The sequence below is a fragment of the Enhydra lutris genome, unplaced genomic scaffold (assembly GCF_002288905.1).
Source record: "Enhydra lutris kenyoni isolate GAN:26980312 unplaced genomic scaffold, ASM228890v2 scaffoldscaffold48, whole genome shotgun sequence".
NCBI lineage: Eukaryota > Metazoa > Chordata > Mammalia > Carnivora > Mustelidae > Enhydra > Enhydra lutris.
In genome coordinates, this window is record NW_019154132.1 from 6,692,730 (window position 1) to 6,717,714 (window position 24,985).

Below are 24,985 nucleotides of genomic sequence, written 5' to 3' on the forward strand. Positions count from 1 at the left end.
GGGGAAAAAAAGAAAGGGGGAAGGGAGGAAAGAAGCAGGGGGAAGGAAGGGAGGAAGAAAACTGTTCCCACACAGGGCAGGCTTCTGGAAATAAAAGGCCCTTTGGTTCATGCTTCTTTAAATGTTGAATTCTTTGATATGCAGCAAAACCCACGCTAATAGTAAAGTCGATCTTCTCTTCCCCTTTAGGAGAGGACATCAAAGAGCTGTTTCTTGACATAGCTCTCTTCACTAAAGGATCGTCCATTTTGAATTTCTCCTATCCCATCTGTGAGGAGGATCTACCCAAGTTTTCTTTCTGTGGAAGAAGGAAAGGGGGTAAGTTGTCTGCCTTGCTGACTGCTCGCTGAGGTCGAGAGAGGGATGAACCACGGCTTCCAGTTGAGGCCAGAGCCCCGGTTCTGCCCCTCACCTTTGGACCAGCTTAACCTTGCTTATCTGCATGTGTCCTATAAAAATAACCATGAAGCCCCTTTCACACAACCTACCTTATATAGTGAGTATAAAAACCAAGTGAAACATGCCTATGAGACACTTTACAAACAGAAAAATGTTACTGTTCATTGTGGCACCTTGTAAAAAAAGAAAAAGAAAAAGAAAAGAGGCTTTCATCAGAAAGAACCAAGAGCTTCCCCAAATCCACTGAGATTCAAAGTATCTCCAGGTTTCTCCTCAGTGATCTCTTTAGTGACAGGGTCTCCTTGATATGGCAATGGACTCTGAAAAAAAGAAAAAGAAAAGTGAAGCTTTCTAAATGTCACTGTTGTATTGTGTTCTTTCCCAGTTGAGTCATTGACTGACGGGGGCATTAGGTAGCTAGATTCAAAGTACACAGCATAAAACCATAACCATCTGCTCCTTATTCCAAATCACTAACTGCCTACCTCCCTGCTGTACATACCCCAAGGAGCACAAGAACCCAATTCCAGGCAGTCTGCACCTCCCTCTGAGTCTTGTCCTCCCCCAACATCTTCACCACGGCCCTGAGATGCATCTGTTTATTTAACTAAAACATTGATGTGATCTCTGACCGTCCTCCTGGAAGTCACTCTCCTCTTCCTTCCCAGGACATCCTTCCCTGCCCCAGTGGCCAAGGGGGAGTGCACCCTTAACCCCACACACCAGAAACCTCCACTTGTTTATTTCCTCATTCAAGGAAGCCAGAGTATAATCACCCAATTATGCTTTCCAAACAAAGAATCTAGAAGAAATTGGGGCTCCATTCCCATAACAAAGAGGTGCAGACAGAGGAAGTTTGTGCAGGAAAAGGAAACAGGGAATTTAAGAAAGTTGCAGGCCCCCTGAAGCTGAGTGGGCTTTGCTGTGGCACGTAGATGACAGGTGTCCGTTCAGCCCTCCCTCCTCATCCTCTTCTCTGTTCCCCAAAGTGTGGGGTGCACAACTACACTGGCACAATCATTTGTTCCCACTTGTCATCCTTGGTAGATGATGAGCTTCTTGGTCTTTAAGCCCAGGACTTCAAATGTGCCTGCTCCATGGGGAGTACCCAGCACTGCTCACTCCTGCAGACAGAAAGAGCTCACATCAGTTAGCACTTGTGCCAGGCAGGCACTGTCCTAAGAGCTTCACAACCAGTCAGTCATTTACTTTCTACCCCAACCCTATGAGCTAGGACTTTTAACACTCTAATACCGAGCCCAGAGCTAGTGAGGGAGCCATGGCTCGAACCCAGATGAGCTGGCTCCAGGACCCATAATCTTAGTGGCTAAGGAATGAATCAACCAAAGAAGAAACAAGGAACTGTGCCTTTTGGCCAGGACTTTATTTGAAGTCATCATTCAAGAACTCTTTCTGGCCTGGGATCTGACTTTGTTGCAAATAGGGACATTTTTTTCTTCCTAGCTAACCTACCATAGACTGGTGAGTCAGTTTTCCTCTCTGAACTTACTAGAAATATTTTTGATTGATTGGGTGCATTCGTATTGTTCCCCAGCATGGTGAGCTCCTTGTGAGTTGATCCCTCTTCTATAGCCAGTGTCTACAGTTTTATTGGCCTTTATTTTGCTTATCTTTCCCATTTTACCCCCAAATAAGTGTCCTTGCACCCAAGTGTGGAAACAAATATGCTTGGAAGCACTATGAGTTTAGTTAGAAAGAATGCATGCTGTGTCAACTTCATTCGTACTTCCTTCTAGTCCCAGAATTAAGTCTCCCTTGCTCCCTCCTGAATGATAGAAATGGGGTCCGGTCTGATTTTCCTGCCTCCTTACTGCTGGCAGGATAGTCCTCTCAAATACAGATTTGATGAGGCTAGAGAAAGAGGCTACATTCAGCCAAATGAATCATTCCCTCTGGATGTTCCTGGAGTGTCTCATTCCTACTTATCTCAGCTAGAATCATATCCTATCGTGTGTGTTTCTCCCTCCTTAAACTGTGAACTCCTTGAAGGCAGGAATATTTCTTGCTCCCCTCTGTCTCTGGAGACTTGGCAAAGAGAGCCTGACACAGAATAAAGATACAATAAATACTTGTTTTATTGAATTTTTATATGACGGATTGAATGCAATATACCAGCTCATCTTAAAAGCAACTATCTAATGATGTTTATACATACCACTAGGATACAAGTGCATCAAATCCTAGCAAACGGTGAATTATCTTGGCCCTCCATGTTTAATAAAACCTGTTTCCCCCCCATGAATAGTTTTAATAGAATTACTAAAACAGGAGAGATATTGTTCCCCCAAACTGAGATGTCCAATTCAGCTCAGCATCTCAGAAGGCTGGTGCTTGCCTTATCTGAATGCAGCCCTATAGCCATTTTTTTTTTTTTTTTTTTTTTTTGCTTTATTGCTGCAGGGCTAAAACCTGCATAGGCAGCCTGAGAAGCCGGCACTCAGGGAATTGCCAGGAAATTTCATACCGTATAAAACAATCACAAAACTGATATACAAATGCTGCATGAACAAATAATTAGGTAAATTATATAAGCCAGAAAAACTAACATCTTAAATGTAGTGGCTTCTTGGGTTATTACTTTTTGCTTTAACCCACCCACAAACCAATTGCAGGAATGATTCTATGGGAAGCAGTGATTAATTCTAAAACCAGAGTGGGGGGAAGAGCTGAAGCCAATTCAAACCCAAGCACAAGCTGTTGACATATTAAGCAGGAAACAGAGTCCCTCTGGGGTTTGCAGGTCCTTCTTAGCAGAGCAGTGAGAAAACTTGGTGTCTACTGCAGGTGGCACATGAAGGTGTTTGATATCATTTGTTTGATATCATTTCCAAGGCATTAGTATGCATTCCTCAGCTCCCTACACCCTGCTGGCTGTTCTCCAAGCCAGATAAACTACAAAGTGGTTCAGGTTTAGTGAAACTATGTTGATAAAATGTATCCTTTCCTTTTGCATCTTCCCCAGCTGGCTCTAAGGCAAGAGCTCATTTTAGCTTTTATGGTGTGATTAGCCATTTGAGGGCGATAGCCTATGTGTCCAGTTATAGGGGATTGATTAAGCAGATCATTGTTCAGCCAAATGCAGGTTCGATGTCCTCTGCTTTTAAATGATGTTGCAGGAAACTATTAAATTACTTGAAAATATACTCACAAATTTTGTGAAGTGACAAAAAAGCTTGCATGAAAGAGTACTCACTGTTGGATACTGTTTTTAGTAAAACGTGGGTAAGTGTATGCATCATTGAGCTCTGAAATAGCATACACTTAGGTACTAATGGTGGTCAGCCCTGAGTGGTGGAACTACTGATCTTTGTTCTCATCTTTTTGGAAATCTCTTCTGCTTTTGTAATAAATATACAAGGTTATTCTTTTCAATGTGAATGAGCACTGTAGGAAAGAATAGAGAGGATGAATTCTCTTCTTCCTCATCCTCTTTTCAGAAAGAATCAACCTACTTAATAGTCAATGATATTTGGAGTTAGAAAGTTCTGAGTCCAGGTGTGGCATACAATGTCCAAGGATCTTTCAATATTCATTCTGGGTTACTCACTTTCCCCTTTACCCAGCTGTGGGTTCATTGAGAAGGAACCAAAACAGGTCACTGTTTCACTTTGTTCGTTGTTAATGTTCCCTTATTTCCTTTCTTGCCCCTGGTGGCATTGGGTTACGCAGATCCATTGGCTTTACTTGATCTTGATGCTTTCAAAATGGCATCAGTTTTTTAAGAATAAACTGGGATTAAATCGAATGTCCTAATGACCACAACTGATGACTACCCCTAAGGAGAGAACAGTAATGTCAGCAGAAGCTCCATAGCTTTGGGCGGGTCCACAATGTGCCAACTGTGCCCTTACCCCAGTGGATCTCCATCTTGGTTGTACATTAGTTAGACCCACATATGGCTTCTCAGCCATGGAAATGTAGCCAGTCTGCACTGAAAGGAATTATAAATGTAAAGTCCAAACTTGACTTCAAAGACTCAGTATGGAAACAAAGAACGTGAAAGATCTCAACCATTGTTATATTGTTTATATACTGAAAATATAATATTTGTTATGCACTATGTTAAATTAAATTTATAAATACTATACCATATTCTAATTATTTATCAACAATAAAACATTATTATTGACATGTTAAAATTAATTTCACCTTCTTAAACATGGTTACTAAAAACATGTAAAATTATACATGTGAGTGTCATTATAATTTTATTGGACAATGCTCCATTATAATTTCCCTTTACTATTTTGGAGATCCCAACACCCCACACCCCAGACCAGTTAAATCAGCATCCTGAGAGAAGTGACCTCCACCAGGTGATTCCAGTGCTCTGCCAAGGTTGAGGAGTCCTACCTTAGCCCCAGGCAGGCATAGCTCAGTAACAACTCCCATTATCACAGCATCTAATATGCACCAGGAACCTTTGCAGGTATGTTCTATATATTAACCAATTTATGGCTTGCACCAACCTTGTGAAGGATAGAAACTATTGTTATTATCCTCATGTCAGCAGATGAGGAAACAGTCCCAAAGGGGTTAAGAAACTTACCCAAGGTCACAAAACCACCAAGTGGTAGACCTGAATTTCTCTCTCCAGGAAGCTGAACTCCAGGAACTTGCTCTAAACCTTTCTGTTACATATTCTCTTTGAACATCAAGAAGATATTGCTGGAAAAGTATGACTCTTTTCAGCTCTCCACTAGAATTGGAAACAAAGATTTAAAAGATACAACAAAATTATAAGAATCAAATAATCATTTTGGGCTTAATCAGCCGTTATATAAGGTGGTGGTTCCCAAGTGTATTTCTGAGACCAGCAACATCAGCATCATCTCAGGAATTATCAGAAATGTGCATTTTTGGCCATCACCCAAAATTATTAAATTAGAAACTGTAGGATCAGGGCTTAGCACTCTGTCTTTTAACAAGCCCCTTGGGTCACAGATCAGCAAATTTGTTCTGTGAAGAGTAAGGTAGTAAATATTTTAGGCTTTGCAAGCCACATGTTCATGTGGTTTCTGCAGCACAAAAGTAGATACAGACAATATGGAAATGAATGGACATGGATGTGTGCCAATAAAACTTTATTTGTCAACACTGAAATGTAAATTCCACTTAATTTTTCTGTGTTGTTAAATATTATTCTCCTTTTGATTTTTTGGATCCATTTAAAATGTAAAAACCATTCTTAGCTTATGGCTGCTGAAAAAGAAGCATTAGGGGTATTTGGCACACAGACCACAGCCTGTCAGCCCTGCTCTAGATCATTCTGTCGCATACTAAGGCGACTGCTATAAGGAAAATGAGGACTCAGGGCTCTTAGCCAGAATTCCTGAACACAAGTATTCCCTGGCTTTCACCACAGTAAGCACTCACCTAAGGTTCAGGATAAATTCAGATTAGGTTACTTTGGAAAATGTTAACAACTTTGCTTTAACCTATGTTTTGCCAGGGCCAACAAACCAGATCTGGGGCAAAGAGAGGGGACTTCACATAAAGACTGGTGCACGAGCCGGTGGCAGGGGGAAAAGAGACCTGTTTGAAAACACCAGAAAGCAGGATTGATGGTCTCCGCCCCTCCCATCGCTACCATTTACAGGCTGGGGACAGAGGGCTCCTCTGTCTGGAGGATCGTTTGCTCTGTCTGGTTCTCAGTTGCTTCATCTATAGAAGAGAGAAACCATGATTCTTTTTCAAGTAATAGTGAATACTAAAAAAAAAAAAAAAAAAAAAAAAATGTGTTGCATGCCTGGCACATTAGAAAACAATAAACATGGCGTGACATGTCTCTCTGCCTCCTCCCCTACCTGAGGGACCTGGAGGCAGGGGTGAAGCAGCTTGAGAGACGTGCAGCGACTTATATACTGGGCGAGGGTCTCCCACGGAAACAGGGTGGGGGCAGGCCAACTAACACTGTGCCGCATGCTCAGTGTCCCAGGATTTCCTGAGGAGTAAATGAACAAGTCTCTTCTTGTGTCTTCCTATTCCATTTTGTTCTATTATCTCAGTCTAAGGTCAGCCTCTAACATTCTCATTTTATGCTCCCAGCTTGACTTCTTTCCAGAATGAGTAGAAGTGGAAATGTCCACTTCCTTCCTGGAAATGTGACATCTGTCCACGGAGGTGTGGTTTGTCCCCGTGGCCCCAACAAGACTAACCCACAATTGTTTGACATAGAAACTTCTTCCAAAATGTGAATTTGTTGACACTAACCTCCACCACGAATGAGACCCCATAGCTTTAGCTTAGAAATAAGTTGAGTTCACCGAAGTCCCTTTCATTCCCTTCTGGTTTATCATGCGAACAACATACTTTGATTTCCATTCTCGGCAAATTGGGGTTCACTTTGTTCAGCAACTTTCCTAGAATATCCTGTCTCTGGAAGATGAAGATGAAATGCAAAGTAGAGTGTAAAACTGATAGTGGGACATACTGTTGGGCATGAACCTGAAGGATCAATGAGGGAAGTAGGAAGAGGTCCTTCCCGGACACATTCCACCCAAATAGAAAGTGGAGTAGGGGGACTCAAAGGAACAGAACGGCTCAGGTTTTGGCTCTCCAGAATATAGCATGGAGGGCTATGTAGATCCTCTACTGTAATGAACCTGGAGATTTGGGCAAAAACCTAGATTAATACCCTAAAATAAAAAGAATGAACACAGCATTTTCACTCATGATAGCAAAGACACATCAGCTGTCGGGCTTGATTCTGCCCAAACCTCTTTGAGTACAGCCCAGGTGAAGACCATCGGTTTCACGGCACTAAGTAATAATTGGCTTTCAAAAATGATTTGTTTATTGCTTCATAGGATTCACAGGTGAATATTAGCTGAACCCAACCCCTTGCCAAAACCAACTAAAATTAAAATAAATGTTTGAAAGAGCTAAATAAGAGCATCTCATAGGTGTGTGTGTGTGTGTGTGTGTGTGTGCACACATGCCCGTGTACAGTAGGTATATATGATTTTAAAGTAGGAGACCCATAGGTCAAGGGCTTCTCTCTGAGACCTTGGCTGCCATGACCAACATGGCTGAGGCACAATGAAAAGCTGGGAGGACTTGATATCATATGCATGTCAGAATCCCAGGGGGGTAGAGAAATCAACAGTCCCTACAAGATCTGCTAATGCATGGTGCACCTGTCTCATTCTGGATAGGCTAACCACCTTCCAGAAAGAGCAAAATCTGCCAGCAGTTACATACAACGGATATTGACACACTTCGGGCAATATGAGGGCCACAGCAACAAATCAGGTGCGGATTTAATTTTAACTGCGTCTGGAAAGCTTGTAATTAAAATAAATATTACGGTGACACCTTTTACAAGCTGGAGAACCCTTTAGTCAAGGAAATAATTGCTCCCTGGTTTATCTTTTGTGTAAAGCTGAATGTTCCTACTTTAAGTGTTTGTCCAAAGTGGGGAATGCATTGTAATTAGATGAATTTCAATATACAGCAGAGTAGATCCCATGAGAACTGTACATAAAGTCTGACATGCCATTTCCCACAAGGCAGGTATTATCTCTGACAGCAGCTAAGGGATCCTGCTATAATATTCATTGATTTTACGTATACAAATAAGACAAAGGCAGAAGCATAGGGGATGCTTGTGTTGGCTACCTGTCCTCCCTCCCCATTGTTAGCTCAGGTGTCTGTCATCTGTCCTGGTATTATGCTGGATGAGTGCATCCGGCCATCCTCTGAGCATCATTAATATTAATTGCAGAAATGTCTCAACTTCAATGTCTGTAACGATTCAGAATTGGGTCTGAACAGTTCTATCTAGATGAGCAATTCAAATCTCATCAGCTAGATTTCTACTGCCCTAGCTCTCTCTGTTTCTCTATGCTCCTTTTCACGGGTCTGTGAAATGGAGGAAGTTTAGAAATTGCCTAGATTTGGAGAAAATTCCCACAGATGCTTTCTGCAAAATGTCTACGCCTTGCACTGCTGTAGTAAAACACAGGACAAAAACACCTTCCAGGCAAGTGCTCCCTTCAAGAGTTTCCACCATTAATCTACACCGACAGTCCTGACAATCTCTATAAAGCACACCCACAGCCAGGTACCCCCACCGTGAGCCTCACTTTTCAACTGTTTCACATTCCCTGCACACACACTAACGAATGCAAGCCCTAGGATTACGGTCATTGATTTCTGCTCTGAGAGAAGGGGAACAAGCGGCTTTATCTGAGTCCTCGATTTTAAAATACGACTTCTGGGGATTGTCACCTCTGTCCCACTTGTTTGCTTACCTTTGATTTCTAGGCCATTTTAGGCCATCTGCTTTTGCAAGCTGCTTTGCTTCAGGCTTTCTGCTCTGCTGTCCTTGTAACTTCCTTCTCAATCTCTCCAGATCCCAGCTTCTCATCCTTTATTCCTAGATGACAAGAGGGCTTAGATGGTGACTCGTGTGCCTTGGTTCCACTTTCCTTGGATGAATCGAGAGACCGGGGGGTGATGGTTCTCAGCTATCTGGAAAATTTCAGTTTCTCCTGCCATTACGAACCCCACTGTCATTCTGTCACCGCAGGAGCATGCTACCAATCTGGTTTTATTCTCCAAGACTTTTCTGAGGCCTGCCTCATCCCACTACAGGGATGCCTTGGAGCACAAGAGGCTTGGCCCAGCCCAGTGGTTCTCAAACTCACACATATATCTTATCACCTGGAGGACTTGTCAACTGCACCCCCAATTTTCCATTTAGTACATCCACAAGTCTCCGGACGAGGGGCCCCCACCTTGAGAACCACTAGCTTAGTTAGGGATAAGCACAGGGTTTGAAGCTGCACAGAGGTAGACCATCACTGCCACCCATGTTTATGTGACTGCAAACAAACTACTCAATCTCTCTGAAAAGCATCCCTTTCTTCCTGTGTACAATAAGGAAAATACAAGTGACCTCATGGGACTGTTAGAAGGAGAAGACGTGGTAATACATGCAAAGCCCTTAGAGCAGAGTCCAGCACAGAGTAAGCACTCCGTGCATGATAAATGGAAGCTACTTCATGCAGCTGATTAGGGATTTCTCAAGCAAGGGCTCTGGGCCCCTGAAATCATCCATCTCAGAGTGGAAGTCTGCATTTTAACAAGGCCTTCAGGGGCAGTAGAGCTTTTGAGGTAAGAGGAACACAACTCTAGTCCAAGCTGCGTACCCTCTGGTGGCTGACACAGGGGAGTCTCCGTGGGCTCTTCGCGTGTCTTGGGAGAGAGCTCATTTGCATTTTTCCTGGCACTGGACATTTGAAGCATCATCTTCACCTTTAGCCCTCCTTCTCTTCATGCTTTATTCTTTGCCTGCTTCGTTCGAGTTGCTGTGGTTTTGCTGGTCAGTCACCACTGTTGCAAAGTGAAGGAGAAAGTCAACAAAAACAGAGGTGTGTGATGTGCTAGCAGAAAACTTATGCTCTTAAACTGCAAAAAACAGAAGTCAGAACAATGGTCACCCTGGAGAGGGTACAAGCAATGACCAAGCAAAAGAGGACTTTTTGTTGCAAAAAAAAAAAAAAAAAAAAAAAGGAAAGAAAGAAAAAGGAAGAAAGAAAAAAGGGAAACATATTGCCTATTAAGGAATCCTACAGCCCTGAGAAATTTCTATCTATAAACAAATTCGAGCCCATCTGTAAGAGCCAATAATATGTTGGAACTGTCCTCTGCCATCAGTCACAGTTTCACTTTAGCTGAACCCAGCATATTTCTACTAATGATGACCTAGGAACAAAGCATTTTTTAATTTTCTAAGATAACACAAGCTCCTTTATGAATTCCCAGCCTGTTGTAGATTTTCAAAAGTCTGGCTCAAACGCTCCCACACTTCCATGTAATAATCATTTACGAAGCCAATTAAGAAGGCCAACTCCCAGCTCCCTGGATCACTCCAAAACTCTGATCTCACAGTTGCTGGTATTTGCATTTTAACAAATATCCTGAGAGCCCCGATACACATGGACCTCAGAGACCCCCCAATCTGAAAAAAGCCATCCTCTGCAATGTCTATTCCATTATTTCCCATCACATTGCTGTTTCCTGTGTCTGCCCCAGGTTTCTGGAGATCAATTCAATTTCTCTTCTTTCTTTCCAGCACTGTCTTCTTCATTTCCATTTCTGGAAATCCAATCAGCCCACCAATTCACAAGTTATATTTTGAGAGTTGCATTAAGTATTTATCCACTGAAATTCAGAAATAAGTTGGTAGGGGAAAAAGAAAACTTAAATTTTCTTTCCCTTCTCACTGCCAGAAGTTATGTATCTCTTGGAGGGAAACTGAGCAGCCTACAAGACCAAAATGTCTTATAGGAGGAATAACTTGGAAACAATCATTTCACCTTCTGGGCCCCAATTCTTCATCAATGACTTAATAATTGGCACTGTCTGGGGGCAGTGGCACCTGGGTGGCTCAGTCAGACAAGCATCCAACTCTTGATTTTTGGCTCAGGTCATGATCTAAGGGTTGTGGGATTGAGCCCCACATCGGGCTCGGTGCTCAATGAGGAGTCTGCTTGGGATTCTGTCTCTCCCTCTGCCTCCGTCCCTCCTGCAATGTGTGCTCACTCTCTCTCTTAAATAAATAAATAAATCTTTTTTAGAAAATAGATAATTGGCACCATTTGGTAGTGGAGTCACTAGCCACAAGTGGCTATGGAGCACCAGAAATGTGGCCAGTCCAGAATGAGATGTGTTTTAAGTGTAGAATACACACTAAAGTTTGAAGATTTTGTGCCAAAAAAAAAAGTATGAACAAAAGACTTCCAAATAGCTCTTTAATATTTTTATATTGGTTACATATTGAAATTATAATATTTTAAGATGTGGGTTAAAATATATATTCTTAAATTAATTTTACTTCCTTTTTCCTTTCTGTAAAATGTGGCTACTAGAAAATTTTAAATTATGTATGTGGCTCACTATCCAATATGATAGCCACTAGTCACATGTGGCTATTTAAATCATTTACATTTAAATTAAAAATTGAGGCCATCAGTCACACTAGCTGTGTTTAGCTAGAGGCTACCATATTTGATGATGAAGATATGGAACATTTCCATCTTTGCAGATCATCATTAGACATCTCTGACCTAGTAGTTTCTATATTGATCTAATTTTTTTTAACAGTCTATCCTGAATGCAAGTATGTGCAGGTATATTGAAAATTTCAGTCCCAAGCCGAAGCTGTAATCCCAAGTGCCTTCTCTTTTGCTGAAATCTTGGGTTATGCTGGTGTCATGGTTCTGAAGGGCCCTTTGTTGTGGTCCCAGATTGAAAATAGCCATCTCTCATGGCCCCTTCTCAGGTCAATAATCTGGAGCCTCCTCTCTTAATCCAAGACTACTGTGTTAGTTTCCTACTGCTGTTGCAACAAATGACCACAGATTTAGAAATTTGTAACACAAATGTATTCTCTTATAGTTTTGGAGGTCAGAAGTACAAAACCAAAGTGTCAGCAGGACTGTGTTCCTTCTGGAGGGTTCAGGAGAGAATCCATTTCCTTGACTTTTCCAGTTTCTAGAAGTTTCCTTGGCTTGTAACCAGCTTGTAATCTTACTGAACTCACCCAGATAATCCAGGTTCATCTCCCCATCTCAAAATCCTTAGTATAATTATATACACAAAGTCACTTTTGCCATGGAAGGTAACATACTCACAGGCTCTGGGAATAAGGACACAGACATCTTGAAGGCTGGGCATTAGCAGACTGCACAACTCCCAGATGGAAAACCAGTCCATCTTGCCTGACCTCTGCGTACCACATAAAAAGGCCAACTGATTGTGCATAATCCAAGGAGAACCCAAACTCTATGTTTTCAATGAAAATGGCCTCACAGAAGTCAAACCATTTGGAGAACTTCACAGATGACACAGTCACTCATTTACCTGAGCAGAGATACAAGTTCTCTATTAAGGGATCATGGGGCACCTGGGTGGCTCATTGGGTTGAAGCCTCTGCCTTTGGCTCAGGTCATGATCCCAGAGTCGTGGTATTGAGCCCCACATCGGGCTCTCTGCTCAGCGGGGAGCCTGCTTCCTCCTCTCTCTCTGCCTGCCTCTCTGCCTACTTGTGATCTCTGTCTGTCAAATAAATAAATAAAAATCTGTTAAGGGAGCATATCACTGCTCAGAAAAGGTTGGCCTTGTTGGGCCATTATTGTCACCTTGTCTGAGACCCCATAAAACTCCCACCTGCCATGGACCCTATTCATAAGGAAAGCTATTTGGCTGGAAGTCAGTTCCATGACTGGAATCATGCCAGCAGAGAATATGAGGGTGAGATAGAAATGAGTCCCTTATAAGAGTTTATTATTAATTATTTATTATTAAGAGGAAGCCAGCATGTGATTGGGGGGAAAATGAATAAGGACAACAAGGGTGTCTCGGAATCACCAGAGAAGTGCAAGTTGTGGGCCCATGAACAAGGAAGCCCTGGGAAGATTCTCGCTTTGTAGTTTTAAAAATGATCCATTGCAAGGACACAGTGGATGCATTCAAGCTGTAAATAACATTAAGTTTCTCTAGTAGTAAAAGGCCAAAACAAAGCTCTCGTAAACCCGTTTGAATGAACAGTGAAAGATACCGAAGTAAAAAAAGAAAAAAAGAAAGAGAGAGAGAGGTCGGAGTAGCACAGACAAAGCTAAACTGTACGAATCCAAACTCTAATCAGATACTTACGAGCTGCAAAGTACAGTTACAATTCTGAAAGCACCAGAGCTAAGATGCCTAGAACTGACCAAAGGGGGCCAGCAGCATGATGGACATCTCAAGATAGGTTTGGAAATAAAACTGAACATTTTCTGGGGCGCCTGGGTGGCTCAGTGGATTAAAGCCTCTGCCTTTGGCTCAGGTCATGATCCCGGGGTGTTGGGATGGAGCCCCGCATCAGGCTCTCTGCTCAGCTGGGAGTCTGCTTCCCTTCCTCTCTCTCTGCCTGCCTCTCTGCCTACTTGTGATCTCTGTCTGTTGAATAAATAAATAATAAAATCTTAAAAAAAAAAAACAAAACATTTTCTAACGACTGAGCTCCCAGTAGCGACAGGAAAAATTCTCCCAGTTAAAGGGTCATCTGATAGGCCCAGGAATCTCAAAGCTTCAAATCAGTTTATAGAACACACTTCATTTATTACAGGTTACACCACATTGGCCCACAGTGGCCTGCTGCTTAGGGCCAGTAAGAGTCCATGCAAGTGAATGAAGACACTAGAAACCGAGAGGCCGGCGTGCACCTCTCCCCCTCCCCCTGCTCCCTCTTTCCCGAGATTGCCAGCTCCCTCTCAGCCACACCTCCCACCCGCCCACCCAGCGTGGTCTTCACCTTCTTGTCCCTCTCTCTCAACTCCTGTCTTCTCCAAAGTGTGAGGGTCCAAGCCTTCTCAGGGACGATCCGGGACATTCCTTCTTCCTCCTGCTCTTCCATGCGGAAGTCAGAGAGCAGCTTTGAGGATGCTCGGATTTAGCTTCTGGGTTGGTGGCTCCCGCATCACAGACCCAAATATATCAACAGCCAGCTTTCCAAGACCATTGCTAGCTCATATGGTACAAATTAGGAAAAAGTTCACCTTCTGCCAGGAGACGTTGTTGGTTTGGGGCTCCCCCGCAAAGCCAGAGACAAGGACCCGGGGGTGGGGAGTTATTAGGAAGCAATGCCAGAAAGCAGCCATGAGCGAGGTGTTCGGGGGATTCAGGGCAGGAGGAAAAGCCAGGAAGGGATAAATGGGCAACTGATTACCGGGATGGGAACCAGGGCTCAGCCCCACTGGGATCCTTGGGCAACTGCTGGGTGCATGTCAGGACTGTCCCTCGGAGGGTGGGGAAGTTGTGGAATTTATCCCCAGATTCCAGTCCTCCTGGGTTGAGAGCTTCCAGAGGATAATGCCCTTGTGGTTGTCCTATGCAGGCCGTTGTACAGAGGGAAAGTAGAGAGGTGCCAGGCTCTTGACCTGGGACAATGTCAGAGGCATGGCTGATGCTACCTAGGCTGCCCTGATTTCAAAACTGGTTAGGGGAGTGGTCAGGACAGCAGAAGGATCTGCAGGTGGGACCCAGCCCAGACCAGGCTGCAGAGCCTGGGCCCATGGAGCAGGAGCTGGATTTGGGCTCCCACCCAGGCCCTCGGCTGGCAGCCTGTGCAACTGCACATAGACACTCAGATCACTTCTGAGGTGATACAGGCGTGCTTACCACACTGAAGTCCTCTGGTGGCCACCCTCAGGAAAGACATAAAGAAAGCACATGGGGACCTGGGTGGCTCAGTTGGTTAAGCGACTGACTTCGGCTCAGGTCATGATCCTGGAGTCCCAGGATTGGGTCCCATATTGGGCTCCCTGCTTGGCAGGGAGTCTGCTTCCCCTCTGACGTCCCCCTTCTCATGGTCTCACTCTCTCTCTCTCTCTCATTCTCTTTCTCTCTCTCAAATAAATAAATAAATAAATAATCTTATTTAAAAAAAAAAAGACATAAAGAAGGCACAGATTCTGGGGAATAAAAGGCAAAATGGCCTAGGAGATAGAGAGGCTGAAAAAGTCAGACACACCATATTAATTAATTAATTAACTAATTAATTAAAATAAACAATAAAAAATAAAAACTGGGCCTGGAGCTACCTGCCCACACTGCCTGGACCCCATCTATTGAAACCCAGATGAAACCTCAAGGCTTTCAGGCCCATGGGGAATCTGTCTACAGCCACAGTCGCCACCCCACCCCCACCTTCCAGAGGCAGGGGACACTCCTCCAAGTCCCCAGGCATGCAAGCATATTATGAATTTAAACGAGAGCCCTAAACAGCAACTAGTTCAGCGCCCTGTGGGACCAGAAAGCATTTTCTACACCCTTCAGGGTCAGAGACTGAAAAAAAGCAGAACTAAAATCTGGGAGGAGATGAGGAGCAGCGCCCGGGTCTTAGCCATCTGCCAGATTTGAGTGTCTTAAAGGAAATGCCCAGAGGCAGGGAGAAGAGTGAAAATTATATTTAGAGCTTACTAAGATTGAAGTAATGTGCTTGTTCCCTCTCACTCCAGAGACAAGGCTCCTAGTCTGCTTGGAACACTCTTCCTCCTCCCTCTTTGCTCTGGGCCCACTGCCCACAGGAGCCCCCTAAAGGGGCCTCCTCAGCTCCTGAGGTGCCCCCACTCACCGCAGGGCAGGCTGAAGCCTGTGTCCTAGTTGAGCACAGCTCCCCCCAAAATTCCCTTCCACTGGGCCTGGCTGGTAGGAAAAAGACTTAAACCTGGAGTAAATAAATAAATGATGATTTTTAAAATCTTTGTTCTGAATATAATAATTGCCCTATTTATGATAAATTACAACTCAAGCATTTTTACATTGTCGAGCATCCTCCTGGTGCTTAAATATTGATGACATTTAGGTAATAAATTTGGAAGACTGAAGGCAATTGCAGGAAGATACTAGGAAGGGCTAGGAAATGGGGAGAATGCATCCCACAGAATCCACACGTTCAGGGAGCGTTTCCAGTGGGCGTCCGTGCTGCCTGAAGAGGACTAAAGGCTGTAGAGCAGGGGGGCAGCCCAGAACCTCGTGCACATCGAATCCAAAACCCTTTGGGACCTTTTATTTCCACAATTTAAAAATCAATTTCCTTTCTGAAAAAGACACTATGTGCCAACCACACGAAGATCTGGGTCAAAAACAAAGCCAATTTGCAGAAATGACTTCATGTGTTCCGAACCGGGGAGGTGGGTTTCTTTAATCCGCAGCACACCAAAAACTGATAAAGATTTCAAATGGAGGAAAGGAAGGAGTGGGTACAGATATACTGGGGCTCTTTTTATAGTCCTGGAGTGTGAGAATGTTAATTAAAGGAATCTCGGAATCGGGGAGGATCTAAGAATGGAAGGGGCGAGAATTTAATTTTAGGTGTTGTTTCATTAGGTTAAAAAAAAAAAAGGTTTCATGAGCTACCTGCAGCCGTTCTCAAAAACTTCCTGGACCCCCAAAAAGCTCCAAATGAAACTGTAAAGTATGAGAGACAGAGTTAATGAAAACCTCTCGGCCCAATTTGGTTGTGGATATAAGCATGTGAAACACACACTCGAAAACCTTGGAGCAGAAAATGAGCGTAACAGGATATTAGAATGATAATTCTAATGTGATTCTTCAAAGAGCTGTCCTCACCTATTTTTTTAAAACAAAAGACGCGAACAGATCTTACTAGCTGTTGCCTCTGCCAAAAGGTTTCCAAACCTAGGCTTGATGTGTTTCTCAGCATCCAAGTGAGTTTTGATGACTTTTCCTTTCTTCTCATTCAGTGGATAATAACACAACCAATAAGTAATGGCTCTAGCCTTCCTGGGGATCTCACTCTTCTCAGCAAGTTTACATACAGTTCTCTGGTCCACCCAATACCCTGCAGGGGAGAAATTCCCATTTCCATCTTTCAAGTGTAGAAATTAACTGGCATGATGGACACTGAGCTGGCCAATAGCAGAGCTGGGTCCTAAAGTCAGTTCTGTCTGTCTCCAAGGCCAACCCATTTGCCCTGTGCCACCTGAGAACAATCAGTAGAAGCATACAGCAGGGGTAAAATGTATCCGAGGGAAGCCTGCCAGGCCGGACGTGCGCAGACATTCTCACTCCCCGTTCTTGGGTTCTGGCCCTGCTCCTGTGTCCCATACTTTGAGGGTCAGCGTGAGTGATCTGGACTGGTTCATGCCCATAGCATTCACAGTCCTTGTGTTGTGAGCAGCAGAAATCCATTCCTGCCAACAAAAGCAAAGGGATTTTCTGGAAGGCTATCTCGGAGTCACAGAAAGAGAGCAAAGGCTGCAACACCAGGCAGAAAGCAAATAGCCCCGGATGCTGGTGAGCCGGAGTAAAACAAATCCTCTCTTGCCAGAATAGATTGGCGCTGGGTCTCTTCTTTGTCTTCCTGCTCAGACGGCTCTGGCTTTGGTCAGAGAACATCCACTGGGGAAGAGAGAATTTCCTAAAAAGGAATGTTGTACGAGTAGCTGGGCTACTGCAGAGCACAACTGCAGGGGGCACCACTCACAAAGATTATAACGTGAATGTTATGCCCTTAAACACCAGCACTACAACTGAATCCCAGGCAGCCCCATCTGAGTGGTCTGCACTTGTCAGAATCACCACCTGCGTACACCTCTCACTTCTCACTTTCTGTGGAGCTCGTCATTGTATCTTTCCCAGTTGCACTGGAAGATTCTTAAGGATGAGATCCAGAACTTCAACATCTCTATTTCTAAAACCACACCATACAGAGAAGTAGTTTCCAATTAAACTTTTGCTTATATCCACAACCAAATATATATTTCCTTTCAAATATAAATGGATCAGGGATGCCTGGGTGGCTCAGCCAGTTAAACGTCTGCCTTCAGCTCAGGTCATGATCCCAGGATCCAGGGATCCAGTCCTGAATTGGGCTCCTTGTTCAGCTGGAGGTTGCCTCTCCCTCTCCATCTGCCTGCCTCTCCCCCTGTTTGTGCTCGTTCTCTCTCTCTCTCTCTCTCTCTGTCAAATAAATAAATAAATAAATAAATAAAAATCTTTAAAAAAAAAATAAATGGCTCATTTAGTGCAACGAAATAGGAATTTTGTCCATCTGGCACCCAACATGTTTGCACAGTATCCTTGCAGGGTATAAGAAACTGACCATGGAAAGGAGGGATAGATATGTTGGGTGCATGAGCACTTAACAGAAGCCAAAGGTTATGCTAAGAATGGGTCTTCTGGTAGAAGTTCAGGTTCAGATTTCCTGGAGAAGCCTTTTTCAAAAAGGGTTACCCTTACTCTCCTGATACGATTCCATGTGGGCAGCTGCTCACGCACCAACCATGCTGCCCCTGGCCCAAAGCCCCTTTTCATGGAGAGAGTTTAGTCAGTCTCGAAATGTTTCCTGAACAGTGGTTAGGCACCAGAGGCTGTGTAAGGCAGGAAGTCACTGTGCTATTAAAAGAGCTCAGTATCTAATGCCATCAATAAACCAATAAGCATTTATTCAACTCCATCGTCCTCCACCATCCCTCCACCCTTGCCACCAGACTGGCTGCTCTGATGGCTCATTCCTTAATCCAGTGTCTTGTGTCAGCATAGCCCAGGACCAGAGCTTTCCATCAAGGAGAGGATCACAATAACAGAAGCAAGAATGAAGTTGGTTGGCAAACCCATGTTCTGACTCTGGATCTACTCATTCAGCAACTTCTATAACAACCCTATTTTACACCCTGCTGTGTGTTAGACTTTGCAACGTACTGGGAGTCATGCAAACAAGAAGGCACAGGCTACTAAAGGAAACAGCCTATATTCTCATGTACTATTGTATTGAGCACCATGCATGGTGCCTGGTCTGCACTGGGCGGATGCCCATGGTGTGGACTGGTCAATGTATTAATGGCAAACACTCACTGACTGCTTACCATGGGCCAGGTGCTATGGAAAGAGTTTTACTTGCGTTGACTCATGGGATGCTCATGACAACTCTGTAAGGTGAATATTATTATAACCCCCACCTCATTTCCTGTTGAGGAAACTGAGGCACAAAAAGATCAGGTGACTTGCTGACTAATAATAAGAAAATCCAAAATTCAAGCCCAGAACAATCTGACCCCAGAGGCTGTGCTCTTAAATATTGTGCTTATACTGTGTGAAATGCGTGGGGCTGGGATGGGGGATGTGAAGGGGCTGGGGTTGGGGGAGCCGTTGGGTCACAGAGACAGCAGTGATCCCTATGAAGAACTGGGCATGGTTTCAATATTCAATATTGACATGAATGGCCCACCCACCACCATAACATCCCAGCAGCTTGACCTCCACTAATGTTTTCCGTCATTCCACCTCAACCACTGCCTCCCACATCAATTCTGTGTGTTGTCATCACGAGTAAACGCACCACTTCTGAAATCTCAGTGTCAAGACATCTGCCCTCTGGCTTCACCATGTCCTTCCAGCACATTTTAGGACCTTCATAGCAATGATGGAAACTCCATTCAGCTGACACTACCACTGTTTCTACAGCAACCCACCCTGCCTTCATTTACTTCCTTACCCTTCCTAGCTTCCTTGACCTCTTCTTAGAAGTCTATTCCCAACAGCCTGGACTTTCTCTCCTTATCATTCTTGCTCAGTAAGAATACCCAACCATCTACCCTTTCAATTCTTGTATCAGAGCTACTGAACGTTGCCTCATTCCCCTCCTCAGGGCTTAGCTCAAATATCATCTCCTTAGAGATGCCTCCCCTGGCCAGCCATCCAACCAAACATGGCATTTGATATTTTAGCAAAATATCATTTGAAATAAAATAAAATAAAATATCATTGGATATTTTAGCAAATTATTGAGTGCTTTCCAGACATTGTTATTAGTACTTTACGTTGATTATTTGAATCCTCAGAGCTACAGGAAGTGGACACTGTTATCGTCATTATTATACCCATCCTGAAAAAGGAAACTGCGCCTAAAGAGGTAATGACTATCCCAGATCTAACGGTTATCATAGGCGGTCTCAGGACTGAACCCCTCGCAGCCCAACTCCAGCCGGGCCTCTTAACCATCACACCATCTGCCTTTCACACAGCCAGCATGTCTTCTAGCACTTTCTACAACCCAGGTACTGCCTTATTCAGTGATTTACATGCCGTCAGTGACCTCTTCAGAATATGAGCAGCTGTGTGGACAGAGACCTTCCTCTCCATCACTGGATCCCTGGTGCACAGCGAGCACAGATAATATGAGCAAATCATTTTTGTTTAATATGATCGAGTAACATTATGTTTGTTTTGTGTATGTTTCAGAGCTGATTTACTTTGCTGGCCCCATCAATAATCCCGGATTTGAAATTCTCCCGGTAAGGTCTTGGTTTTATGTTCTGCTCTGTTACTTAATTATTATATTGAGTGGTTTCTTAGAGGAGGAGGAGGTGGAGGACAGAATTAAATTTAAATGGTTTCCACTGGCCATCATTAAGAAAACCCTTCTTCAAAAAAGCTGTTACCTCCTCCTGGGCACTTACAAATGTTTAAACACTGATTTTGCCATTTTGGTATTTAACATTTTATGTTCTGATGGACCCTCGGGGATCCTCCGGGCAGACAGCTCCCGCGGAGAGGGACACCCATGTTCTATCCTGCAGGATTGCCTGTGTCTTCGGGGACTGCATGGTCTAAAGTCGCTGGGGTGCGGGGTGTCAGTGAGGCTGGCTGTTCAGAGAAAAGAAGAAACATGCAAACCACCATGACGGCTTATAGGCTCTCAGATTCCGGCCTTACATTATTGCTCGTGGCTGCCATGGGTGAATAAAATGTCCCCACCTGGACCATTCACTGGCAAGTCTCATAGCTAAAGGTAGAGTTTTTGACTAACTCTTTTTTAGGCAAAATAATGTGACCTTCTTAAATGGCTGAATTTAAGCACCTGTGACATAAGCAATACATTTGCAATATGCTACTCCTGAGACAATCTCATGGGCTATCATAAAAGGAATCACAAAGAAGTATTAACTGTGTTTTCTGTTTCAACTTCTTCCTCTCAGTTTTCAAAACAAAACAAAACAAAACAAAACAAAACAAAAAAACAAAACAGTGCCTGACTCTGCGAAAGGTTCTCCTTCGGCATAATGAATTTGTTTAACTTTGTTTCATTTCTTGTGTGTGTGTGTGTGTGTGTGTGTGTGTGTGTGTGTGTGTGTGTGTTTCCTTTTTGTTACAGTCTCTGAGTTCCTCAGGTGCAAGCCTTTATGTCTAGAACATTCTCTAGTGTTGCTCTTGCAGATGGGAAGTTTCCAGCTTCCCCTTCCCCTCCAGGGTTCTCTAATCTTCTCAGCAGACTTTTCAGTAAAAAAAATACTTCCTTACCTTCTAGAATGTAGGACCAAAATTCTCCCAGCTAGTTTTTTCTTGAAATCTTTGTTATTTGGAATTCTTTTTCCTTCCTTATTTTCCTTCCAAATCTTCCCATCCCCCCTTCCACTGGAGATTGACTTGAAATTTGCAAATAATTGATTTTCATCTTGCATTGTTGGCTTAAAATAAAAACAGTGCTCTTTAGGAGTTGCTATGAAATAGGAGGGAAAAGAACTTCTTAAAGGCACAGAATCCCTTTGAAAGAAAATCTGGCAGAGATGTAAAAGAAGTTTTACTGCATTCCCCTAGGACACTTGGGTGAGTGCAGGACCTGCATTCTTCAACCAATGATGGTGCTCCGAGATGTTGCCCAGTGTAAGGGCCAAATCAGGCTCAGGTGTCCCCGCCGTAGGCATGGTTGCTTAAGGAAGCATGGGTCCTCTTCCCCTTCTGAGGTTTAGGGTTCGGAAGCAGAAACCTGACCAGCCCTGACTACCCCCAGCCTGCTGACACCTAGCCGAAACTGACAGGGCACATAACCCAAGTGGGACACATGCAACCTGTCACGTACGCTGGAGAGGCCGCCGCCCGCCTTAATCTCAACGTGAGCTCCCACGCTGGCTGAGAACCAGTGCAGCCGGCCCAGCTTCCTTGGCTGACAGCCAGCCAGCAATACTCAGAGACTTTGCTTCCTAATATGGGACAGAGACAGTGTGAAGCCTTCTGGTTTTAAAAGACCTGCCCCGGATCCCCTCCTCCCACCAAATCCCCCAGAGATGGGCTCTGTGCTAATTCCATCCCTGCTTGGCTGGAAACTTTTCCACTCAGCAGTCAATCTTGCTCAGCAGTGTCTTGGTGTTACTTTCTTTTTAACACAGCCGGTCCCTTGGCTCTGACTGAAGTCCTGCCTGGAGCCGTGCATCTCTAGGACTGCTGTTTTCTGAATTAGAATTTAGAGACCCTTTGGGCTTCTAAAATGTGTGGACAATCACTTGTAGGTAGAGCCTAATCTGCCTAAACGCCAAGGATACAACTGTAAATTCTGACCCATACATGCGGCGCTCTCCTCAACAGTGGAGAGTCTGCCACTCTCTGTCCCTTGTCCCTAGTCTGTTCCTCCCCGTCCTCCTAGCATGTCCCTCCACTTTCCTGCGGGTGAGCACAGTTACCCAAATTCTCTTGCATTCTAAACCAGAGTCTGCGTATCTTGTACATAGGTAGGTATGTGTGCGTGTACGGAATGTAAGTATGGGAGTCATGATCTAGAAACCTTCCTGCAAATACATCTTTTCTTAGGCTTTATAAGGCTATAGTGAAAAATTCATTTGCTTTTCGAATTGGAGGGTGTGCGTGCGCTTGAAGTCACATGGACACGAAACGTAAGGTGATGGCGAGGGGGACACGAGCAGGTGCACGTCTGAACTGCTCTTTACTCATACTGAGTTCTCTAACTTCCACGCTGCTTTGGTTAAAGCCCTGCGCTGCTTCTGAAATCACAGATGCTCATATCTGGGCGGGCAGCCTCAGGGGAGCCTAGGCTGTCACAGATGCTCAAGCTGAACACTGCCCTAGGGGACGCTCCAAGCAGCCCTCTCGCCTCAGCCGCCATCCAGAGAACAGGCTGGCCCTGGCAAACGCAGCTTCCATTGTTGGGGAACCCGCTCGCTCCTGGACCTCTGCTAATTGCTAGAAAGTTATTCTTCTCCAAGAAAAACTGCCTCTCCTACAACCTCCATCCAGTGGTCTGATTTATTCCTTCCCTCCGGCCGTATACAGATTAAACCCCTTTTCTTCTTTGGGCCATGGGCACTTCAAAGATGTGCCAGGAATCTCTTGGGATCCTTCCCTCTTGGGCCCTTTGCCCTGCTTACCACCACCTCCCATGGCCCAGAGCATCTCTTTCCGGACTGGTGAGCCTACAGATATGTCCTCACCACGTGGCCTCTGGGGCCTGGGGTGGAACTTTGGCACTGAACAGACACACGGGCTTTTCTGCAATTTCACATTCAGCCCAACCACTAACCACGGACGAAGAGAGTCCTCTGTGGAGTGTCACTGCCAGAAAAGAGCCCTAAAATGTGGCCATACTTCCTCTCATAGAGCATTCTGATTTCGTGCCGTTGAATTTTGATCCCCGAGAGGCCTTCTCTGTCTCAGCAAATGGCACTTGATCGTTCCAGTGGCTCAGACCAGGATCTTTGGCGTCACCCTCTGCCCCTCTCTTTCTCTGCCACCTGCATGAGTTTTCCTGGTAAAGCATTACGGGCTCTTTCTTCAAAATCTATCCAGAATCCAGTCTGGATTCCTCTCCTCATCTCTGCCATCCGCTCCAGCCTGGGTAGTCTCCCACCTGGTTTTAAGGGCTTCCACTCTCTGCCCCTACAGGCTCTGTGGGCGGCTGGAAGGATCCTATTACCCTACAATTGTGATCAGGCCAGTCTCCTGGGGAAGTGCTTTCATGACCTGTGTCCCTGTCAGAGTGGAAGCCAGCATCCTCATCATGGCCAGAGAGGCCATCCCTGACTCATGACCTCTCTCTCCTCCTGTGCTTCCCTCTCCCAGCAGTCCCGTGGGGGTCCTCCCTGTTTCTCACACACAGAGTGCCAGCCCTCAGAGCAGCGGGGGTGCCCCCCATCTTCTGCAGGTCTTTGCCCAATGATCCCCTTTGCAGCTCAACCTGCTTGAACCACCGTGCCTAAAACTGCCCACCGGCACTAGCCCAGCCCCTCCCTGCCCTGCCCAGCCCAGTGCCACTGCCTCTCCCCTTCCTTGCCTGTGTTCTGTCCCCAGCACCAGAATAGGCAGAGTGCCCATAGTGAAGCATCGGAGACATGGTCTGTCTGTCCCAGGGAGCCCTTAAGCACCTCGAAGTGAATTTGGTTTGCCTGGTTCTACTTTATCCCCAGTGTCTAAACCAGGGCTGGCTCCTAGGAGGCGCTTGCTGACCACCGGCGGAATGATGGATTGCTTTGTGAATCACACATCTCATGCTTTCCCTGCATCCCTTCTAGGGAGAATACCAGGTTTTGCTGGAACTGTATAATGGAGACGGTTCCACCGTGGCCTGCGCCAATGCCACCGTCATTTCTTCCTGAGCAGCTGAAACTTGGGGCATGGTGTGTCTGCTGGGAACGGCAAGCCACTGAAGTTGAACCTGTTCTGTAAGAAAAACCAGTCGATGACGGAGAGGCAGGCACAGGTTCTAGCCCCCGGACCGGACGTCCTCAGACTCCACGTGCCTACATGCTTCTAGGTCACCTCCTGGTAGTCACGATGTCATCCTGTGGGCCTGCCCTCCTCCCCGGGGCCAAACTCACCTGCTTCTCAGCTCCTCAGGAGTATTTCCCCTGTGACCACAAATAAAGAAAGCTGGTCCACAGTGGTTCCTCATGGTCTGTTCAAAGTCTCAGTGCAATGCCGTAGTTACAAGGTGATCTCCTCCAGAAAAAGTGCCAGGTGCTGGCGAAGCATAAGTAGTTCTAAGAGATCAAGAAGCCTGGGTACCTGGGTGGCTCTTGGTGAAGCGACTGCCTTCGGCTCAGGTCATGATCCCGGAGTCCCGGGATCGAGTCCTGCATTGGGTTTCCTGCTCGGTGGGGAGTCTGCTTCTCCCTCTGACCCTCTCCCTTCTCATCCTCTCTCTCTCTCATAGAAATAAATAAAAGAAAAGAAAAGAAATAAAATAAAAGAGATTGAGAAGGTTGACCGCCTGGCTGGAATTCGAGAGCTGGCCAAAGGTGTCCCTTGTCCTCCTCCTTCTCCT

The 24,985-nt window shown here is 44.9% G+C and overlaps 1 protein-coding gene across 1 annotated transcript in view; it reads left to right on the forward strand.

Moving 5' to 3' along the window:
- Positions 1 to 24,604, forward strand: part of LOC111156652 (lymphocyte antigen 86) — a 58,250-nt gene extending 33,646 nt beyond the window's left edge. The window contains exons 3-5 of the mRNA XM_022517671.1: positions 190 to 318; positions 20,176 to 20,228; positions 24,234 to 24,604. Coding sequence (XP_022373379.1) covers positions 190 to 318; positions 20,176 to 20,228; positions 24,234 to 24,317 — 266 coding nt within the window. The 3' untranslated portion in view covers positions 24,318 to 24,604. The remainder of the gene's footprint in view (positions 1 to 189; positions 319 to 20,175; positions 20,229 to 24,233) is intronic.
- The last annotated feature ends 381 nt before the right edge of the window (positions 24,605 to 24,985 follow it).